We start from the raw sequence: 18,271 nt of genomic DNA on the forward strand, positions 1-18,271 counted from the left end.
TTTTGTGATTCTGTTATAGTTCTGGGATGAATTAAATTACAGATTAAGACTGACAACAGAAATGCATTTTGATAAAAAATAAAAACATTGAATGACAGCAATATTTGGGAAAAATGTAGCCCGCTGGTCATGTAATTTTCTCCATATTCTGATTTAGTGCTGCAGCACATGTAAACTCATTAGTCCAAAATCATAAATAACAAAGCTGGCCTTAGTGTTCTCTTCACATAAGACAATATAATACACTTTAAATACTCTTTGACTTCAGTAAATTGAAGATGGATGAAGCCAACACTAAAGGTTTTTTCACAGGTAAGCAGATGGTTTATTCCATTGCTCAAACATATTTAAAAATTGAAAATTATTTCAAAGACATCTATTTTTCAAAATACATTTTTCTGAAAAGTCATTGCAAAATCTTTTTGCACAGTAAATGCCAAATGGTGTAAGATTGGAAATATTTTGCCATTTATAGTCATTGATTCATTTTCTCAACTTACTCTTTTCTGGACCATGTCAAAGGAAGTGGAAGACTAACCTAGCCATAATTTCCACAATGCAGGAATTAGCCTCACATGTAACACCTTTACAATACTGGAAAACTCAAGTTTACACTAAGCATTAATTCATACTAAGCCAGTTCAGTAACTAAATAGCCTGAGATGCATAAGAAGTAATGGAATTATTTGAAGAAAACCAATGCAAACATGAGAAGAACATCAAAACTGCATATACTGAGTAGATACTGTACATGAATTTTTATATTCAGTACCAATACCAGTAAATCTTCACAATACTCTATGCCTATTCATTAACACAGCAAACCCAGAAATCATATCTAATGGCTTTTTAGTCAAAGTACTCCCATTATTCAAATGAACAATATTGTGTCTTTTCTGTAACAGATAATAACATATATACATTAAATACTAATAGTAACAGCAGCATTAAAATCATAGTATAGCCATCAAGTCAATACCTAACTATCATTTAAATAAACTAGTATTGACATTCATAAATATCAAAATACAATGCATTGCTTGAATTTTAATATGTGTTGGACACAGGGATCCCCCCAGTGTAACAACAAATGGGAATTTGGTACTCATGGGAAGATTTCAGCATCGGGTTTATAAAGGAATTCATCATGAACTACCTGATTTATCTTAGAATGTGTATATTCCAAACTTATTCTCTAACATATTCTCTCCAGTATATGAAAAAATACTGATAACTAAACATAAAAATGTAAATATAATTAAATCTGTACTGATATAGTGCATATGGAAAGTATTCGCAGCGCATCACTTTTTCCATATTTTGTTATGTTACAGCCTTATTCCAAAATGGATTAAATTCATTTTTTTTCCTCAGAATTCTACACACAACACCCCATAATGACAACGTGAGAAAAGTTTACTTGAGGTTTTTCCAAATTTACTAAAAATAAAAAAACTGGGAAATCACATGTATATAAGTATTCACAGCCTTTGCTCAATGCACCTTTGGCAGCAATTACAGCCTCAAGTCTTTTTGAATATGATGCCACAAGCTTGGCACACCTATCCTTGGCCAGTTTCGCCCATTCCTCTTTACAGCATCTCTCAAGCTCCATCAGGATGGATGGGAAGCGTCGGTGCACAGCCATTTTAAGATCTCTCCAGAGATGCTCAATCAGATTCAAGTCTGGGCTCTGATGGGCCACTCAAGGACATTCACAGAGTTGTCCTGAACCCACTCCTTTGATATCTTGGCTGTGTGCTTAGGGTCGTTGTCCTGCTGAAAGATGAACCGTCACCCCAGTCTGAGGTCAAGAGCGCTCTGGAGCAGGTTTTCATCCAGGATGTCTCTGTACATTGCTGCAGTCATCTTTCCCTTTATCCTTACTAGTCTCCCAGTTCCTGCCGCTGAAAAACATCCCCACAACATGATGCTGCCACCACCATGCTTCACTGTAGGGATAGTATTGGCCTGGTGATGAACGGTGCCTGGTTTCCTCCAAATGTAACGCCTGGCATTCACACCAAAGAGTTCAATCTTTGTCTCATCAGACCAGAGAATTTTGTTTCTCATGGCCAGAGAGTCCTTCAGGTGTCTTTTGGCAAACTCCATGTACCTTTTACTAAGGAGTGGCTTCTGTTTGGCCACTCTACCATACAGGCCTAATTGTCGGATTGCTGCAGAGATGGTTGTCCTTCTGGAAGGTTCTCCTCTCTCCACAGAGGACCTCTGGAGCTCTGACAGAGTGATCATTGGGTTCTTGGTCACCTCCCTGACTAAACCCTTCTCCCCATTGCTCGGTTTAGATGGCCGGCCAGCTCTAGGAAGAGTCCTGGTGGTTTCGAACTTCTTCCACTTACGGATGATGGAGGCCACTGTGCTCATTGGGACCTTCAAAGCAGCAGAAATTTTTCTGTAACCTTCCCCAGATTTGTGCCTCGAGACAATCCTGTCTCAGAGGTCTACAGACAATTCCTTTGACTTCATGCTTGGTTTGTGCTCTGACATGAACTGTCAACTGTGGGACCTTATATAGACAGGTGTGTGCCTTTCCAAATCATGTCCAATCAACTGAATTGACCACAGGTGGACTCCAATGAAGCTGCAGAAACATCAAGGATGATAAGGGGAAACAGGATGCACCTGAGCTCAATTTTGAGCTTTATGGCAAAAGCTGTGAATACTTATGTACATGTGCTTTCTCAGTTTTTTTTATTTTTAATAAATTTGCAAAAACCTCAAGTAAACGTTTTTCATGTTGTCATTATGGGGTGTTGTGTCTAGAATTCTGAGGAAAAAAAATAATTGAATCAATTTTGGAATAAGGCTGTAAGATAACAAAATGTGGAAAAAGTGATGCACTGTGAATACTTTATAAGAGTGTGAAAGAAAGCAGGAAGCAGCATGGTGGAGAGAGAGATGTTGGTGCGAGTGAGCGAGCGAGCGAGCGAGCAAAGGCTCGCAGGCAGGCAGCTGGACAGTGAGCCCAAGCAGGGGTGTTTGGTCGACCAGTGAAGAAGGACAGCTGGCCGCGTAAGGCCAGGAAGGCAGCGGGAGTCAGGACTTGGGATGTGGATTCCCCAGCATGTGAGCCCTGGTTGTTGGGGATCTCTAGTCGCTGTTGGGTGGAGCCTATCGGAACCAGGGATCGGTGAGGCAAACCAACCAGTAGAAAAAGGCAGAGAAGGTCAGCTGCTGCAGAAGGGCGACTCTCCTGTTGCGTGGCCCAGATGGGAGATGCAGGAGAGCCGCCAGGTAAAAGAAGCACCAGGCTTTGTGTTGTTTTTAAGAGACTGCTTCCAGCATTGTTTTAACCTCTTTTAAAGGATTGTTGTTTATTCTATTGGTTTTAACCTCCACAATAACACCTGTTTTTATGGGTTGTTTATTTAATGATTTGAAAAGCACTGCACTTGTTTAATTTGGACACTTTGTTGTTTGTTTGCTGTTTTTTAATAAAACACTTGGCACCTTTTGCTCAATTTGTTTTGCCTCACTGTGAGCTCATTGGTGACATTACCGATCGTGTTGGGTTCAAGGGCTCCCGGACAGAAGATGGGAGCATGGAGCGAACCCACATCGTCATATGCTGACACAGTACATGTTGTATTAATAGGAAGATGTGCTTTGTGCTTCACTAAATTATTTTTATTTTGGCATTAACAAATCAAACAGCTCATTTCATCACCAGTGCAGACATGTTAAGCATCCCCTTTGCCTGAAATGTCTTGATTTTTACTTGTAGCATGCAGTTTCCCCCAACAGTAATAATTGTGGGTGCGTTTGAAGTTTCCTCTACGACCCTGACATTTGTAGTCCAGTTAGAAAATATATGGATGATTGGACAGACATTTGCAGATGTGTCCATCACATTTGGAAAATGAAACAAGGCCTCCATTGCTTTATCGGGACTGTGTAGGACACGCCATTAAAGAACGATTACTTACACTTCATCGCCTCTTATACGTTTGTGACACCTCAAGTTAGACCAGTGTTTCTCAACCTTTAAGTATTTGCGACCCGAGTTTTCATGACAGATTTAATCGTGCCCCCCTAACATTTTGTTGAAATGTAGATGCATATTTTATTATACCTACTTAACTTTTATCAACATTTATCTAACTCTATATTTATTGTTCTAGTATCAGAATGTAGTTTAAGTTAATTTGTTTTGGTTTCAATAGATGTTTTTTTTCATATTTTTGATTCTTGTTTTCTTTTTATCACATCTTCGTGCCCCCTTGGGGGGCCCGCCCCACAGGTTGAGAACCACTGAGTTAGACGATTACAACTGACCTCTGATCGATAAAATCATTGCATTCTCAAAGCACACGCAAATCTATTTAGAATTACCTCTGAAATAGAAATTAAAAGTGGCAATAACAAAAGCTTGTGCATGCATGTATGCTTTGGCTTTTTTTCCTTTTTAACACTAAACAAATTTCCCAAAATGACACACTGAAATTCTACAACCTTGAACAAAAAGCATTCCCAGACATGACTTTGTCTGTTTTTCTTTCAGACGTGTTAATGCAGTGTTTTTTTTTCACACACACACACACACACACATATATATAAGTGGGAAGTAGAGTCAGGGTATATACAAATATGCGCTTTATTTGTCTACTTGCAGTCAAATGTGAATGACTTTCACTTGGCACTACCGATACTGTAAAAAAAGCCTACTACCATTGCATTGATTTAATATTGGTATCGACTTGGAACCGAAGTATTCATTCTTGTGACATCTCTAATAGTGAGTGAACAGGCTGGGCATTGAACCTGCTGGACAGCAGCACTCACCATTGCGCCGCCATGCCATTCACATTCATGGGAAATGAATACAATTAATTTGATCACTTTATTACTATTTTATTTAATTTATTTTTAATTATTCAAAACTCATCATTTTTGCAGGCTTTACAGCTAATATTATTGATAGTGAGTGAAACTAGAAAATGCAGCAATAGTTAAATCAATAGTCAAGCAATCTACCTCCACCCCCACCCCCAAAGTTAGCCATTAGTCTCACCTCTAACTTTGATCTTCTTACTTTTTTTGCTTTAGCTTTTTAATTCTCAAGCCCAAAGTTTACTCCTGATGACCACTGTGGCTATGCCCGTTTTCAGTAAGAAAAATGAAACGGTGAGTACTTTCATTTTAATCTCTTTCTTTAAAAATTTTCAGCTTTTTCAGAGTGCTGCAATTTTGTATGTAACTTTGAGAATGTGCACATTTATTAACTCAAGCTATTCTCACAGTAAGACATTCCTACAGTAATAAGGCTAATAGGAAAAGAAGGAGAGTCCAGCCTATCAAAGATCACATTCAAACAATCCTAAGGTGGGATGACAAATGCTGATCCACCTTAATACGTCATAATTGTGGGTGAGCTATTGTTCTAGTTTCTGCTTCTAACAAAGTAATGTACTACAGTACATGCAATTGCTTTAAAGAGCAAACACAATTGGATTTATGTGCTTTTTTTCAGAATAGCATGTTGTATGTTGAGATATCATTGTGCTGAAGGGCTCGAAGGAGTAGGTGTCACTTGTACACATATTAAATTAGTGTTTTTTTTGCTAGAGCTAATGATTCAAGTCACAGAGAGAGCCGCAATATCTTTGAAGCACCATTTGGCATTTAGTGGGTTGCTTTTTCCTGATATCCTGTAATTGTCAGTTATGGATGACACTGAATAGAGGAGTTCACACAGAGAAAGCAATTGTACAAAGTTACTGAATTTCTCACAGATAACAAATCAGTTACAACTGTGCAAGTGTGCCATGCATGCAGTTATTTGACATGTAAAATTTGTAATGAATATATCTATCTATCTATCTATCTATCTATCTATCTATCTATCTATCTATCTATCTATCTATCTATCTATCTATCTATCTATCTGTCTGTCTGTCTGTCTGTCTGTATGTCTATTTATCTATTTATCTATCTGTAGTAATTTGAATATCCATATGACTGTTGATGTAATTCCCTGCGGTGGGTTGGCACCCTGCCCTGGATTGGTTCCTGCCTTGTGCCCTGTGTTGGCTGGGATTGGCTCCAGCAGACCCCCGTGACCCTGTATTCGGATTCAGCGGGTTAGAAAATGGATGGATGGATGGATGTAATTCCTATCATTGATAGGATTGTTCTCCTCACTTTCACTTGTAAAATGTTGTCTTCCATATCTGGTATTAGTTTGGGTGATTTGACAGTTTAATGTATATTGTGGATGGTTATCTGACTGTCAAAGGTACAGTTACCACATGCACAGACAAAGAGGTGATCCTTCCCAGCCCATGTAGATGGGGAGATATGCACAGACTATTTGCTATATGTAGTTTATATCAGAGAGGAGAAACAGTAACTGCTAGAGAGTGTTTGTTAGGATGAGACCCTAACTGATCTTTTCACAAGCTGTTCTTTCCAGCTCTAACCGCCTGCTTTTGCTGCCTAGCAACTCCAATTATGCAACCAATTCAACCAATTAGTTCCTGTTCACTGTCAAGCTATCTATTTTTGTGTTCATAAGAATTACTTGTGAACGCTTTGAAATTACAGTAAAGAGTTGGCCAAGTATATAATGAGATGTAATGATAACCATCTTCACCACTCTCTCTGTTTCTGTTTCTTTCAATTATATTCACTGATATTTATCATGTTTTCTTTTACAAGTTAACCAAGTTTTTTTTTTTTCATATGATTTACTTATGAATGCCTTGAAATTGCTTATTTTGTGTTTTTTCTTGTTCTGCTCCTCTTGACTCAAAGAAATGAGAAAACTCCCACATATGATATGCCGTTTGACTCGGCTTCTTGTCTAATTATGCAAGACATTGAGCTTTCTAGAGCTGCCCCTTTATTTTTGGCTGTTCAGATACCAAAACCCTCTTATTTTTAAGCCATTGTACCATGTTTTGTGCAGAAAATGACACTGTTATGATAAAGAATAAACCAAGTCAGAAGGACTGAAGTTGTGCATGTCACCACTGACCCCAGAGGTTCACCCCGCTAATGGGATACAAGGTCTCAAAGTTACTTCTTTACAGAAAATTTTGAAAAAATGGGGATCAGTAATATAAACACACGTGGAGTGTATTTTTATGCTATTTCAAGGTTGCTGATCAGGATTATATTTCGGATATTTGATTCTTTACTGGTGGCCCTGCCCCTCTAACAGCCAATCTCAGAAGGTTAAAAACAACAGATTTCAAAGATAATAAAAATAGCAATAATACATTTTATTTATACAAGGCACCTTTCTGAGAACTCAAGGACACCGAACGAACAAACAATAAATAAATAAATAAAAAGACACATTATAAACATCTTAAAACATCAGAAAAAAACCAGAAGATATAAAATTAAAAACAAACAAAGCCACTGTAATCATAAAGAAAAAGTCATTTTAAACAGATGTATTTTAAGTTTACATTTAAAGGTTGAAATGATTCGATATATTTATGAGCTCAGTAGGTAATGAATTCCAGAGCTTGGAGCAGAACAGCTGAATGCTCCTCTCCCCATGGAGGTTAGACGGGCGAGAGGGACGGTCAGGTGGGTGGAGAAAGAGGATCTAAGGTTACGGGAGGGAATGGCAACATGAAGAAGGTCAGATAGATATGGAGGGGCGAGGTAATGAATGGTCTTAAATGTAAATAACAGAATTTTAAAATCAATTCGAAACTTAATTGGGAGCCAATGAAGCTGCTGCAAGACTGGAGTAATATGGTGAATAGATGAGGTTCGAGTAATGATGCAAGCTGCAGAATTCTGGACTAGCTGAAGCTTATGAAGAGATTTATTAGAGAGACCAAAGAGGAGTGAATTGCAGTAGTCTAGACGAGAAGTAACAAGACTATGAACAAGAATGGCAGTGGTATAAAGAGTGAAGGAGGGGTGGATGCGATTAATATTACGTAGGTGGAAATAAGCAGACCAGGTGATGTTATTAATGTGAGATTGGAAAGATAAAGTACTGTCAAGGATGACACCCAGACTCTTATCCTGAGGTGATGGGGAAACAACGGAGTTATCAATCACAAGAGACAGACTATCAGCTTTGGATAATGATGATTTTGAGCCAATGAGGAGAACCTTAGTTTTGTCACTGTTTAATTTAAGAAAATTCAAAGAAAACCAGAATTTAATTTCAGCAATACAGACAATAAGCAAAGATGGTGGAAAGGAAGAGATGGGTTTAATAGCAAGGTAGAGCTGGGTGTCATCAGCATAACAGTGGAAATTAATGCTATGTTTACGAAGATATTGCCAAGGGGAAGAAGGTAAATAATAAAAAGAAGTGGCCCCAGGACAGAGCCTTGGGGCACACCAGAAGTAACAGCGGTGGGTTGGGATGTGAAGGGTTTAAGCTGAATGAACTGAGTGCGGCCTGAGAGGTAGGATCTGAACCAATCAAGTGGAGTGTGGGTAATTCCAATCAAAGATAATCTATTAAGGAGAGTGTTATGACAAATAGTATCAAAGGTCGCACTCAGATCAAGAAGGATGAGAATAGTAATTAAACCGAGTCAGCAGCCATAAGAAGGTCATTGGCAATTTTAACAAGTGCCGTTTCTGTACTATGAAGGGGGCGAAAACCAGACTGGAACTTTTCATATAGATTATTATGAGATAAGTGGGAGTGAAGTTGGATAGCTACTATTTTTTCAAGAATTTTGGAAATAAAGGGCAAATTAGAAATAGGGCAACAATTATTGAAGTTAGTAGGATCAGCGCCAGGTTTTTTCAATATTGGGGTTATTGCAGCAATTTTAAAGGATGAAGGAATAATACCAGTAGTGAGAGAAGAGTGAATTATAGCAGAAATGAGAGGGACCAGAGAGGGGAGGCAGGGGGTCCAGCTGACAAGTAGATGACTTAGATTTACAGATGAGATCTGAGATTTATGAGGAAGTGGGGAGCTGGAAAGAAGAAAAAGAGTAAATAGGCGAGTGTAGTTCAAAAGAAATACAGAGAGAATCTGGACTGAGGTGCTGATGTATCCTCTGGATTTTCTCATTAAAAAAGGACATAAGAGAATTACAGAAAGCAGTCGAGTACAGTTGAGATGGTAAAGAGTCTGGAGGTTGTGTAACATTATTAACACTAGAATTACCAGAGCCTACGAAAAAACTCGTAATTCCGTCCCACCTTAAACTGCTTCTTAAATCCCTTCACACCTCTCCGCCAGCGTCCTTTGTTCTCTAAATGTGCTGATAAAGAGAAGCTAGGAGCAGCCGGCTATTCCATCCCCCCACCAATTTAGAACGTGCACGAACTTCTCTCAGCTCATGCCTTGATTGAGTATCTGGGAGTGAAGTGGAGTTTTAGAGTGGAAATAATAGATCGTTGTTTGGAACACGCATTTCATGTCTGTTCCGTTTCTACAGTAATCTGTGTCAACACATTGTTAAAACAGAAACTTTTTATATTCTAGTAGTAGATGACAAAATGTAGGCATAAACTATATAATGTATGAAGCCTGAAGTCCAAATAGCAAAGAAACATTTTCACAAGAATAACACAATTGCACTTTTATTCAAACATATAACTGCAGAAAGAAAAGCCGCCTTAACATGCGACATTGACACCAGTTTACTATAACTGACTCCGTGGTTCAATAGATACAGCCCGCTTGGAATCAAGGTCACGGGTTCGATCCTGCACCCCTCCCTTTTGAGAAGTAAACTGCTCTTAGTCTTACTGTTTTAGAATAAAAACATACATTTGATTTCAGTCTGTAACAGCCGGTGCAATTTATGATCTTTGTAAAGGTTAGCTTTTTTTTTATTCACTTTTCACTCTCTCAGTCGCGTTCAGAATCAATCCATACAACCCCATCTGACACGGCTGTTTTCACTAAAGACGCGCTATAGCTCTGCAGTGTACCACGATGCATACTAACGCCCTGGTTCTGACACACAAACGCTGCTGAAGCTGCCTTCTTCGTATCTCACCGTCACTTGCTTTTCTTTTTATTCAGTTTTATTGAGTGTTCCTGCTGTATGCTTTTCTTTTGCACCCAGGACATGCAGAAGAAAGAATGGTAAAGACCAGTAACTTCGGCGCTATATGCAATCATCAGACACTCCCCATCTGCCCGTGTCGTTCAAACACAGGAACATATATTGGTGTAAAAGTATAACAAAAGTGCACTTTTATTCAATCAGAGAGGAGAAACAGTAACTGCTAGAGAGTGTTTGTTAGGATGAGACCCTAACTGATCTTTTCACAAGCTGTTCTTTCCAGCTCTAACCGCCTGCTTTTGCTGCCTAGCAACTCCAATTATGCAACCAATTCAACCAATTAGTTCCTGTTCACTGTCAAGCTATCTATTTTTGTGTTCATAAGAATTACTTGTGAACGCTTTGAAATTACAGTAAAGAGTTGGCCAAGTATATAATGAGATGTAATGATAACCATCTTCACCACTCTCTCTGTTTCTGTTTCTTTCAATTATATTCACTGATATTTATCATGTTTTCTTTTACAAGTTAACCAAGTTTTTTTTTTTCATATGATTTACTTATGAATGCCTTGAAATTGCTTATTTTGTGTTTTTTCTTGTTCTGCTCCTCTTGACTCAAAGAAATGAGAAAACTCCCACATATGATATGCCGTTTGACTCGGCTTCTTGTCTAATTATGCAAGACATTGAGCTTTCTAGAGCTGCCCCTTTATTTTTGGCTGTTCAGATACCAAAACCCTCTTATTTTTAAGCCATTGTACCATGTTTTGTGCAGAAAATGACACTGTTATGATAAAGAATAAACCAAGTCAGAAGGACTGAAGTTGTGCATGTCACCACTGACCCCAGAGGTTCACCCCGCTAATGGGATACAAGGTCTCAAAGTTACTTCTTTACAGAAAATTTTGAAAAAATGGGGATCAGTAATATAAACACACGTGGAGTGTATTTTTATGCTATTTCAAGGTTGCTGATCAGGATTATATTTCGGATATTTGATTCTTTACTGGTGGCCCTGCCCCTCTAACAGCCAATCTCAGAAGGTTAAAAACAACAGATTTCAAAGATAATAAAAATAGCAATAATACATTTTATTTATACAAGGCACCTTTCTGAGAACTCAAGGACACCGAACGAACAAACAATAAATAAATAAATAAAAGACACATTATAAACATCTTAAAACATCAGAAAAACCAGAAGATATAAAATTAAAAACAAACAAAGCCACTGTAATCATAAAGAAAAAGTCATTTTAAACAGATGTATTTTAAGTTTACATTTAAAGGTTGAAATGATTCGATATATTTATGAGCTCAGTAGGTAATGAATTCCAGAGCTTGGAGCAGAACAGCTGAATGCTCCTCTCCCCATGGAGGTTAGACGGGCGAGAGGGACGGTCAGGTGGGTGGAGAAAGAGGATCTAAGGTTACGGGAGGGAATGGCAACATGAAGAAGGTCAGATAGATATGGAGGGGAGGTAATGAATGGTCTTAAATGTTAATAGCAGAATTTTAAAATCAATTCGAAACTTAATTGGGAGCCAATGAAGCTGCTGCAAGACTGGAGTAATATGGTGAATAGATGAGGTTCGAGTAATGATGCAAGCTGCAGAATTCTGGACTAGCTGAAGCTTATGAAGAGATTTATTAGAGAGACCAAAGAGGAGTGAATTGCAGTAGTCTAGACGAGAAGTAACAAGACTATGAACAAGAATGGCAGTGGTATAAAGAGTGAAGGAGGGGTGGATGCGATTAATATTACGTAGGTGGAAATAAGCAGACCAGGTGATGTTATTAATGTGAGATTGGAAAGATAAAGTACTGTCAAGGATGACACCCAGACTCTTATCCTGAGGTGATGGGAAACAACGGAGTTATCAATCACAAGAGACAGACTATCAGCTTTGGATAATGATGATTTTGAGCCAATGAGGAGAACCTTAGTTTTGTCACTGTTTAATTTAAGAAAATTCAAAGAAAACCAGAATTTAATTTCAGCAATACAGACAATAAGCAAAGATGGTGGAAAGGAAGAGATGGGTTTAATAGCAAGGTAGAGCTGGGTGTCATCAGCATAACAGTGGAAATTAATGCTATGTTTACGAAAGATATTGCCAAGGGGAAGAAGGTAAATAATAAAAAGAAGTGGCCCCAGGACAGAGCCTTGGGGCACACCAGAAGTAACAGCGGTGGGTTGGGATGTGAAGGGTTTAAGCTGAATGAACTGAGTGCGGCCTGAGAGGTAGGATCTGAACCAATCAAGTGGAGTGTGGGTAATTCCAATCAAAGGTAATCTATTAAGGAGAGTGTTATGACAAATAGTATCAAAGGTCGCACTCAGATCAAGAAGGATGAGAATAGTAATTAAACCGAGTCAGCAGCCATAAGAAGGTCATTGGCAATTTTAACAAGTGCCGTTTCTGTACTATGAAGGGGGCGAAAACCAGACTGGAACTTTTCATATAGATTATTATGAGATAAGTGGGAGTGAAGTTGGATAGCTACTATTTTTTCAAGAATTTTGGAAATAAAGGGCAAATTAGAAATAGGGCAACAATTATTGAAGTTAGTAGGATCAGCCAGGTTTTTCAATATTGGGGTTATTGCAGCAATTTTAAAGGATGAAGGAATAATACCAGTAGTGAGAGAAGAGTGAATTATAGCAGAAATGAGAGGGACCAGAGAGGGGAGGCAGGGGGTCCAGCTGACATTAAGTAATGAAAACAAAGACTTGGTGTTACCTGTATTACAAGAAATTAACGGAGTGTAATAGTTAGGTTTGGTTTGTGCTATACAGTCCTTGTAATAAAGTAAATTATTTTTATGCATCTCTTTGTGGACAAAAACTCAGTTTTTTTTATATAACCGTTCAAATTGCCTGTCCTTTGCTTTCAGAAGCAGAAGTTCAGGCGTAAACCAGTGGGTAGAAAAAGAAAAAGATCTGTTTTTTAGCGGAGCAAGAGAATTACAAATACCATTGAGACCAATGTTATAATATGAGACCAATTCTTCGGGAGTGGATAAATTATAAAAGTCCATTTGGGAAACAATTCTAGAAGACAGACAATTCAAGCTAATGTTCTTAATGTTACGAAAAGATATGAGACGGGGGAGCTTAGTAATAGAAAAAGTAAGTTTAGCATTAAAAGAAAGGAGAAAATGATCAGTTATAGTGAGTTCATCTGCTGTAAGATCAAGAGGGACAACACCAGCGCAGCAGATCAGGTCCAAGATATGCTTGTGGAGTATAATTTTAGATGAATTGAAAGTTGGGGATTATGAATATGATGTCATTTATTTCATGTTTGATCGTTTACTAGGGATCATGTTATTTGTGATCCTTTACCCCTCTGTGGACCTCTATCAGAGGGTAAGAAGTGACAAATTTCTATTACAATAGAGAATATGTTCACTTGTACATTACTTTTACATTTACATTGAAACACAGATTTTATCATTTTAAATAGGCAGTTCTACCTCATGAAGTAAACCATTACATTTCTTATGAACAACCCCACATTAGGGTGTCTTACACTCATTCAGCCTTTTTCATACTTCCTTTAGATTTTAATTTTTTTATTGGCACTGTTTTACATTATACCGCTGGTACATTTTTCATATTACACCAAACTGCCAAGTTAAAATTTCAAATTTTGGACAAAGGTACAATTTTTTCAAAATTTCTTAAAATACAAACAATTAAAAGTAAGATATCCACAACCATGGAGGTATCCCAGGACTGAACTTGGGGAACCACTGGTACATGACATTGCTAAGCCATTAGAGCAATCTTTTACAAGAGCAGGCCATTTCAGCTCAACAAACCCTGCCAATCCTATCAATTTAATTCTTCCAAAATAACATCAGGTTGAGTCTGTCTATCAAACTACTTGTTGGCTTATTCCATTTGTTTGTGGTTCGTTAAGTAAAGAAAAATTTCCTGTTTGTGCGAAATTTACCCTTAACAACTTTCCAACTGTGTCCCTGTGTTCTTGACAAACTCATTTTTTATTGATTTTTATTGAAAGAAAACAACATTCCATGCAATCAAGTCAAACTTATCAGAACCAGAATTCAACTCCCACTCGAGAGAAAGGGGGGAGAGCCTAACAGCAAGAGAAAATCTTTAAAAAAACAACAAAGAAAGGAGAATGGCCTTTTTGTCGATATAAATGCTTATTCGAAAATTTGATTAATGAGATTTTGCCATATTTTAAAAAAGTATTGAAGTGATCCTCTGAGAATTATTTTTTTTCCAATTTCAAATAGTACAGAACATCAGTTACTCACGGACCTATAACAGGTAGGCAGGGTTTCTTCCAGTTGAACAAGATAAGTCTACGTGCTGGTAGTGTGATAAAGGCAATTACAATCAATTTGGCCTTCTCTACTTTAAGTCCATCCAGAAAAATACCAAACTTGGCAGTTAATCGGTTAGGAGTGAATGTGATATCAAGGCTGTCTGATAGGCTTTCAAAGATTTTTGCCCAAAATGATGTTAATCTTGTCGTGGGTACATTTTGGACAATTTTAAATGAGATTAATGTGCTCAATGAAAGATTTTAAGTTGAGTGACTGCTTTGTGCATATGGAGCTGGAGTTTATTCTGTGCATGGTTGCCTTCCACTCCTTTTCTGAAATGTTAAGTGAAATATCCTTTCCCCATCGTACCCTGGCATGTTTGACAAGAAGAGAATTTAAAATGTTCTTGTATATCATTGAGATGCTATCTGAGCCTTCAAGACTGATCAGTATAGAAATGGGTGGAGATGAGGAATATTGGGAAGGTTCCTTTTAGCAAAATTTCTGATTTGAAAGTAGTAGAAAAATTGTGTTGATGGGAAGTTAAATTTAAAGTGTAATTGTTCATGAGATGTGAAGACTTTATCTATATACAAGTCTCTAAGTGTTTTAATCCCGGATGTTTTCAAAGCATTAAATGCTGTGTAAGATTGAGAGAGTAGAAAAAGGTGATTATCATGTGCTTCCTGCATTGGTTTCATATTCTGAGTGATTGATGGGTAATTGGGTCATTACTACATTGATGATAATTTGCATTTATTAGGGCACAAAAAAGGGCATATAAAGAAGTACTGCAATGATATTATTTCAATTGCAGATCAGGCTTGTACTTTGTATATATTCAGTAATTTGTGTCAATGTCCAGGTCTTTATAACTTACATATTAGCTTCCCAGCAATCAAATTGAAAGTTAGAGAGTGCCATGCCCCCTTCTGCTTCATGAACTCACTGTAAAATAACAGACTCAATATACTGTACTGCTCCCTTCATAATTTTAAACACTGCAATCATGTCTCCTCTTAATTTTCTTTTGCTTTAACTGAAAAGGTTAAGCTCTTTTAATCTTTCCTCATAATGCATGCCCTGTAGCCCTGGAATCAAACAGGTTGCTCTTCTCTGATCTTTTTATATTGCTGCTATGTCCTTTTTGTAACTTGCAAGACTAAAACTGCACACAGTCCTACAGATAATGTCTCACCAGTGCATTTTAAAGCTTAAGCATAACCTTTTTGGACTAATACTCTACACATCAGGGCGCTATATAACCTAATATTCTGTTAAGCCTTCCTAATGGCTTCTGAACACTGCCTGGCAGTTAATAGTGTTGAATCCACCACAACTGATAATTGCTTCCCATAACGTGTACTTTTAATTTTTACACATTCTATTGTGTATTCAAACCTATTATTTTTCCTTCTGATGTGGAAAACTTTACATTTACTTACAATACGTTTCCTCTGCCACAAATCTGCCCAACCCTGTGTGCCATCCAAGTCCCTCTATAATGATTCAATGGGGATTCAAGATTATCTGGCAATCCCCCTAGCTTCATATCATCTGCTCCATTGGGAAGTGGATGGAGGTGTGCTGTGCTTTCAATAAACCAAAATGAGGTGTCAAACTGGCAATAAAAGAAAGATTAAAACACTGGCATGATCCCTGAATGTGAGTGATCCATCCAGGATAATGACGCTTTGTGGCCATTATGATGACACAGGCTATTATTGAGACTATGAGAGCTCATTAAAAACGCTGAGAAGGAAAGAAACAAGCTGTGCCATTTTACAACTAATTCCAGTAAACTTTGGGTATAAAAAGATAATACAACTAAAAGAGGTTTCAGGTAGCAGTGAAAAAACAGTCATTTTTAGTGGAGAAGCTAATGAGAATTTTCACTTTAGGACTCCTGACCAATAAGTCTCAGATCATCTTACATAAAGGAGAACTAGAGTCATGGGGAAGAAGGGTCCTTTCATCAGTTTGGCTGGCCCAGCACTTATAGTGGGGTCTCCAAGAATCTGACTGTGCCTGGCTTGTCTGACTCCTTTTTTACCATCTGGCCCCATTCTACAATTAGCCGATGGACAGATATTGTTGTTTTTCATTTATGGTAATTAGATTCTACTTTTTTATGTATTTGAACAAAGCTGTGTCCTTATATGTAACCATTCTGTATTTAGTAAGTGGTCTTATCCATTCTTGCATTTTGCCTTGCAGTTTCTACTACTGTATTGTATTTCTGAGGTGGCCGTGATAGATTCGCCATCTAGCTTTGTGAAGAGGATTACTTGTGTTCTCGTTTGTGTGTTGCATTTACCCCATTATTTCACACCCATTGCATGCCTGTCCTATTTGGAAGGGGGTCTCTCTCTTTCTCTGAATTTCCTTAAACAAGATTTCGTCCATTTTTTTCCCCAACAAAGTTTATGGGAGTTATTTTTGTCTTTTTAGAGAGTCAAAGCTAGGGTGGCTGTCAAAAAACAGGGTATGCTAAAGACTATTGAGATACACAAGAAATATATTTGTTGTTGTTGTTGTTGTTAAGTAAGTAAGACTTCACCACAGCCTCAATGAAGGCTTTCCCAATTCTAATCAGAAATGAAGCAAATGGTGAAATTCCTAGCATTTATTATTAGGAATATGGGTGTTAGAATTAGCACTTTAAATCTTGAACATGTGCTTTTTATTGCCATTATTTTCTTGGTAACTCTCAGGAGAGATGAATTAAAGTTGACATGGCTGTGTGGTGCACTAAAAGAACTCTTTCTGAATGTGTACAAATAAAAATACTACGTTCTTGTAAGACGCAAACAGGGGAAAACGTCAAATAATCTCCCAGGCGTCTCTCAAACATTTTCATACTCATAGATGTGCTAACTTCAAATTGAATGTACATGATGAAAAATGTCTGATTTATTCCCTGTCTGTTTAACAGCGCTCTGAGGGAATTCTTTTGGGAGTGGTGGGTTCTGACGTGCCTCTGAGAGAACTGATGAAGCTGGCCCCCAGATACAAGGTGAGTAGAAGGAGGACTTTTCTTTTTCCTCCAGATAGTTGCTGCAGTATGCTTTTAGAATGGCATACTGTGTCTATCATATAGTAAAAAACTGGTAGGTAGGGTTATTATTGGAAATGAAAGACATTATATTTGACCAAGACGTGGCAATGTAAAGTGATGTTATTTCTTTTCTTGCAGCTTGGAGTCCATGGCTATGCTTTTATAAACACCAACAATGGATACATTCTCTCGCACCCTGACTTGAGGCCTTTGGTAATCATGAATTCTGAAAATTATCAATTGTACCATCCATTGAAGATGAAATTATTTATTTTTGGGTTGTGATAATTAACCTTTGCTTGAGTCAAGGATCTTTTCACCATCCTTTTGACCACTCATAGAGCCAATGCTCTACTTTGTCCTTTTAATTTTACAAGCACCGCTCAACCCTAGCAATGTGTATTTAATGCAGTGAACCTTATATTAACCTTTCTGCGTGACTACAAATTGTATATTTTGCAAGGTTTAACTGTTATTTTTTATGGTTTTAGTACAAAGAAGGTAAAAAGCTGAAACCAAAGCCTAACTATAACAGTGTGGACCTGTCTGAAGTAGAGTGGGAGGATACAGAGGAGGTTGTAAGTATTTTTGGAAAAGAAAAAATGTTTTTGGCTCAAAATGAAATAATGTTCTTTGTTGACTTACTTCATGTATCTTAGTCAGTGTTTCAGGCCTTTCATCTTAAAATGCTTTTATTCATATTTAGCCTGCTTTTTTAAACACATCACTAAATTCAATAAATTCAATGATTTTTAGGCTTCTTTTTAACTATTATTTGTAAACATTAAGTGTCATTATTCAATGCATAATACATAGTGTTTTTTGCTTTTCCCTTACATTGTTAAATTAACACATTGTTGCATTTTTCACTTGAGGATTCCATTTCTGTGGTTTATTGTTTCATTTCAGGCGCCACGTTACTGCGACAATATATAA

General features: G+C 37.5%; 1 protein-coding gene across 1 annotated transcript in view; it reads left to right on the forward strand.

The window, feature by feature from the left end:
- The window catches only part of LOC120540210 (voltage-dependent calcium channel subunit alpha-2/delta-4-like), a 619,956-nt gene that overhangs the window by 97,104 nt on the left and 504,581 nt on the right, over positions 1–18,271 (forward strand). Inside the window, exons 13-16 of the mRNA XM_039770774.1 lie at positions 5,068–5,145; positions 17,213–17,293; positions 17,474–17,548; positions 17,827–17,913. Of these exons, the coding sequence (XP_039626708.1) occupies positions 5,068–5,145; positions 17,213–17,293; positions 17,474–17,548; positions 17,827–17,913 (321 nt within the window). The remainder of the gene's footprint in view (positions 1–5,067; positions 5,146–17,212; positions 17,294–17,473; positions 17,549–17,826; positions 17,914–18,271) is intronic.

The sequence above is a fragment of the Polypterus senegalus genome, chromosome 12 (assembly GCF_016835505.1).
Source record: "Polypterus senegalus isolate Bchr_013 chromosome 12, ASM1683550v1, whole genome shotgun sequence".
Taxonomy (NCBI): domain Eukaryota; kingdom Metazoa; phylum Chordata; class Cladistia; order Polypteriformes; family Polypteridae; genus Polypterus; species Polypterus senegalus.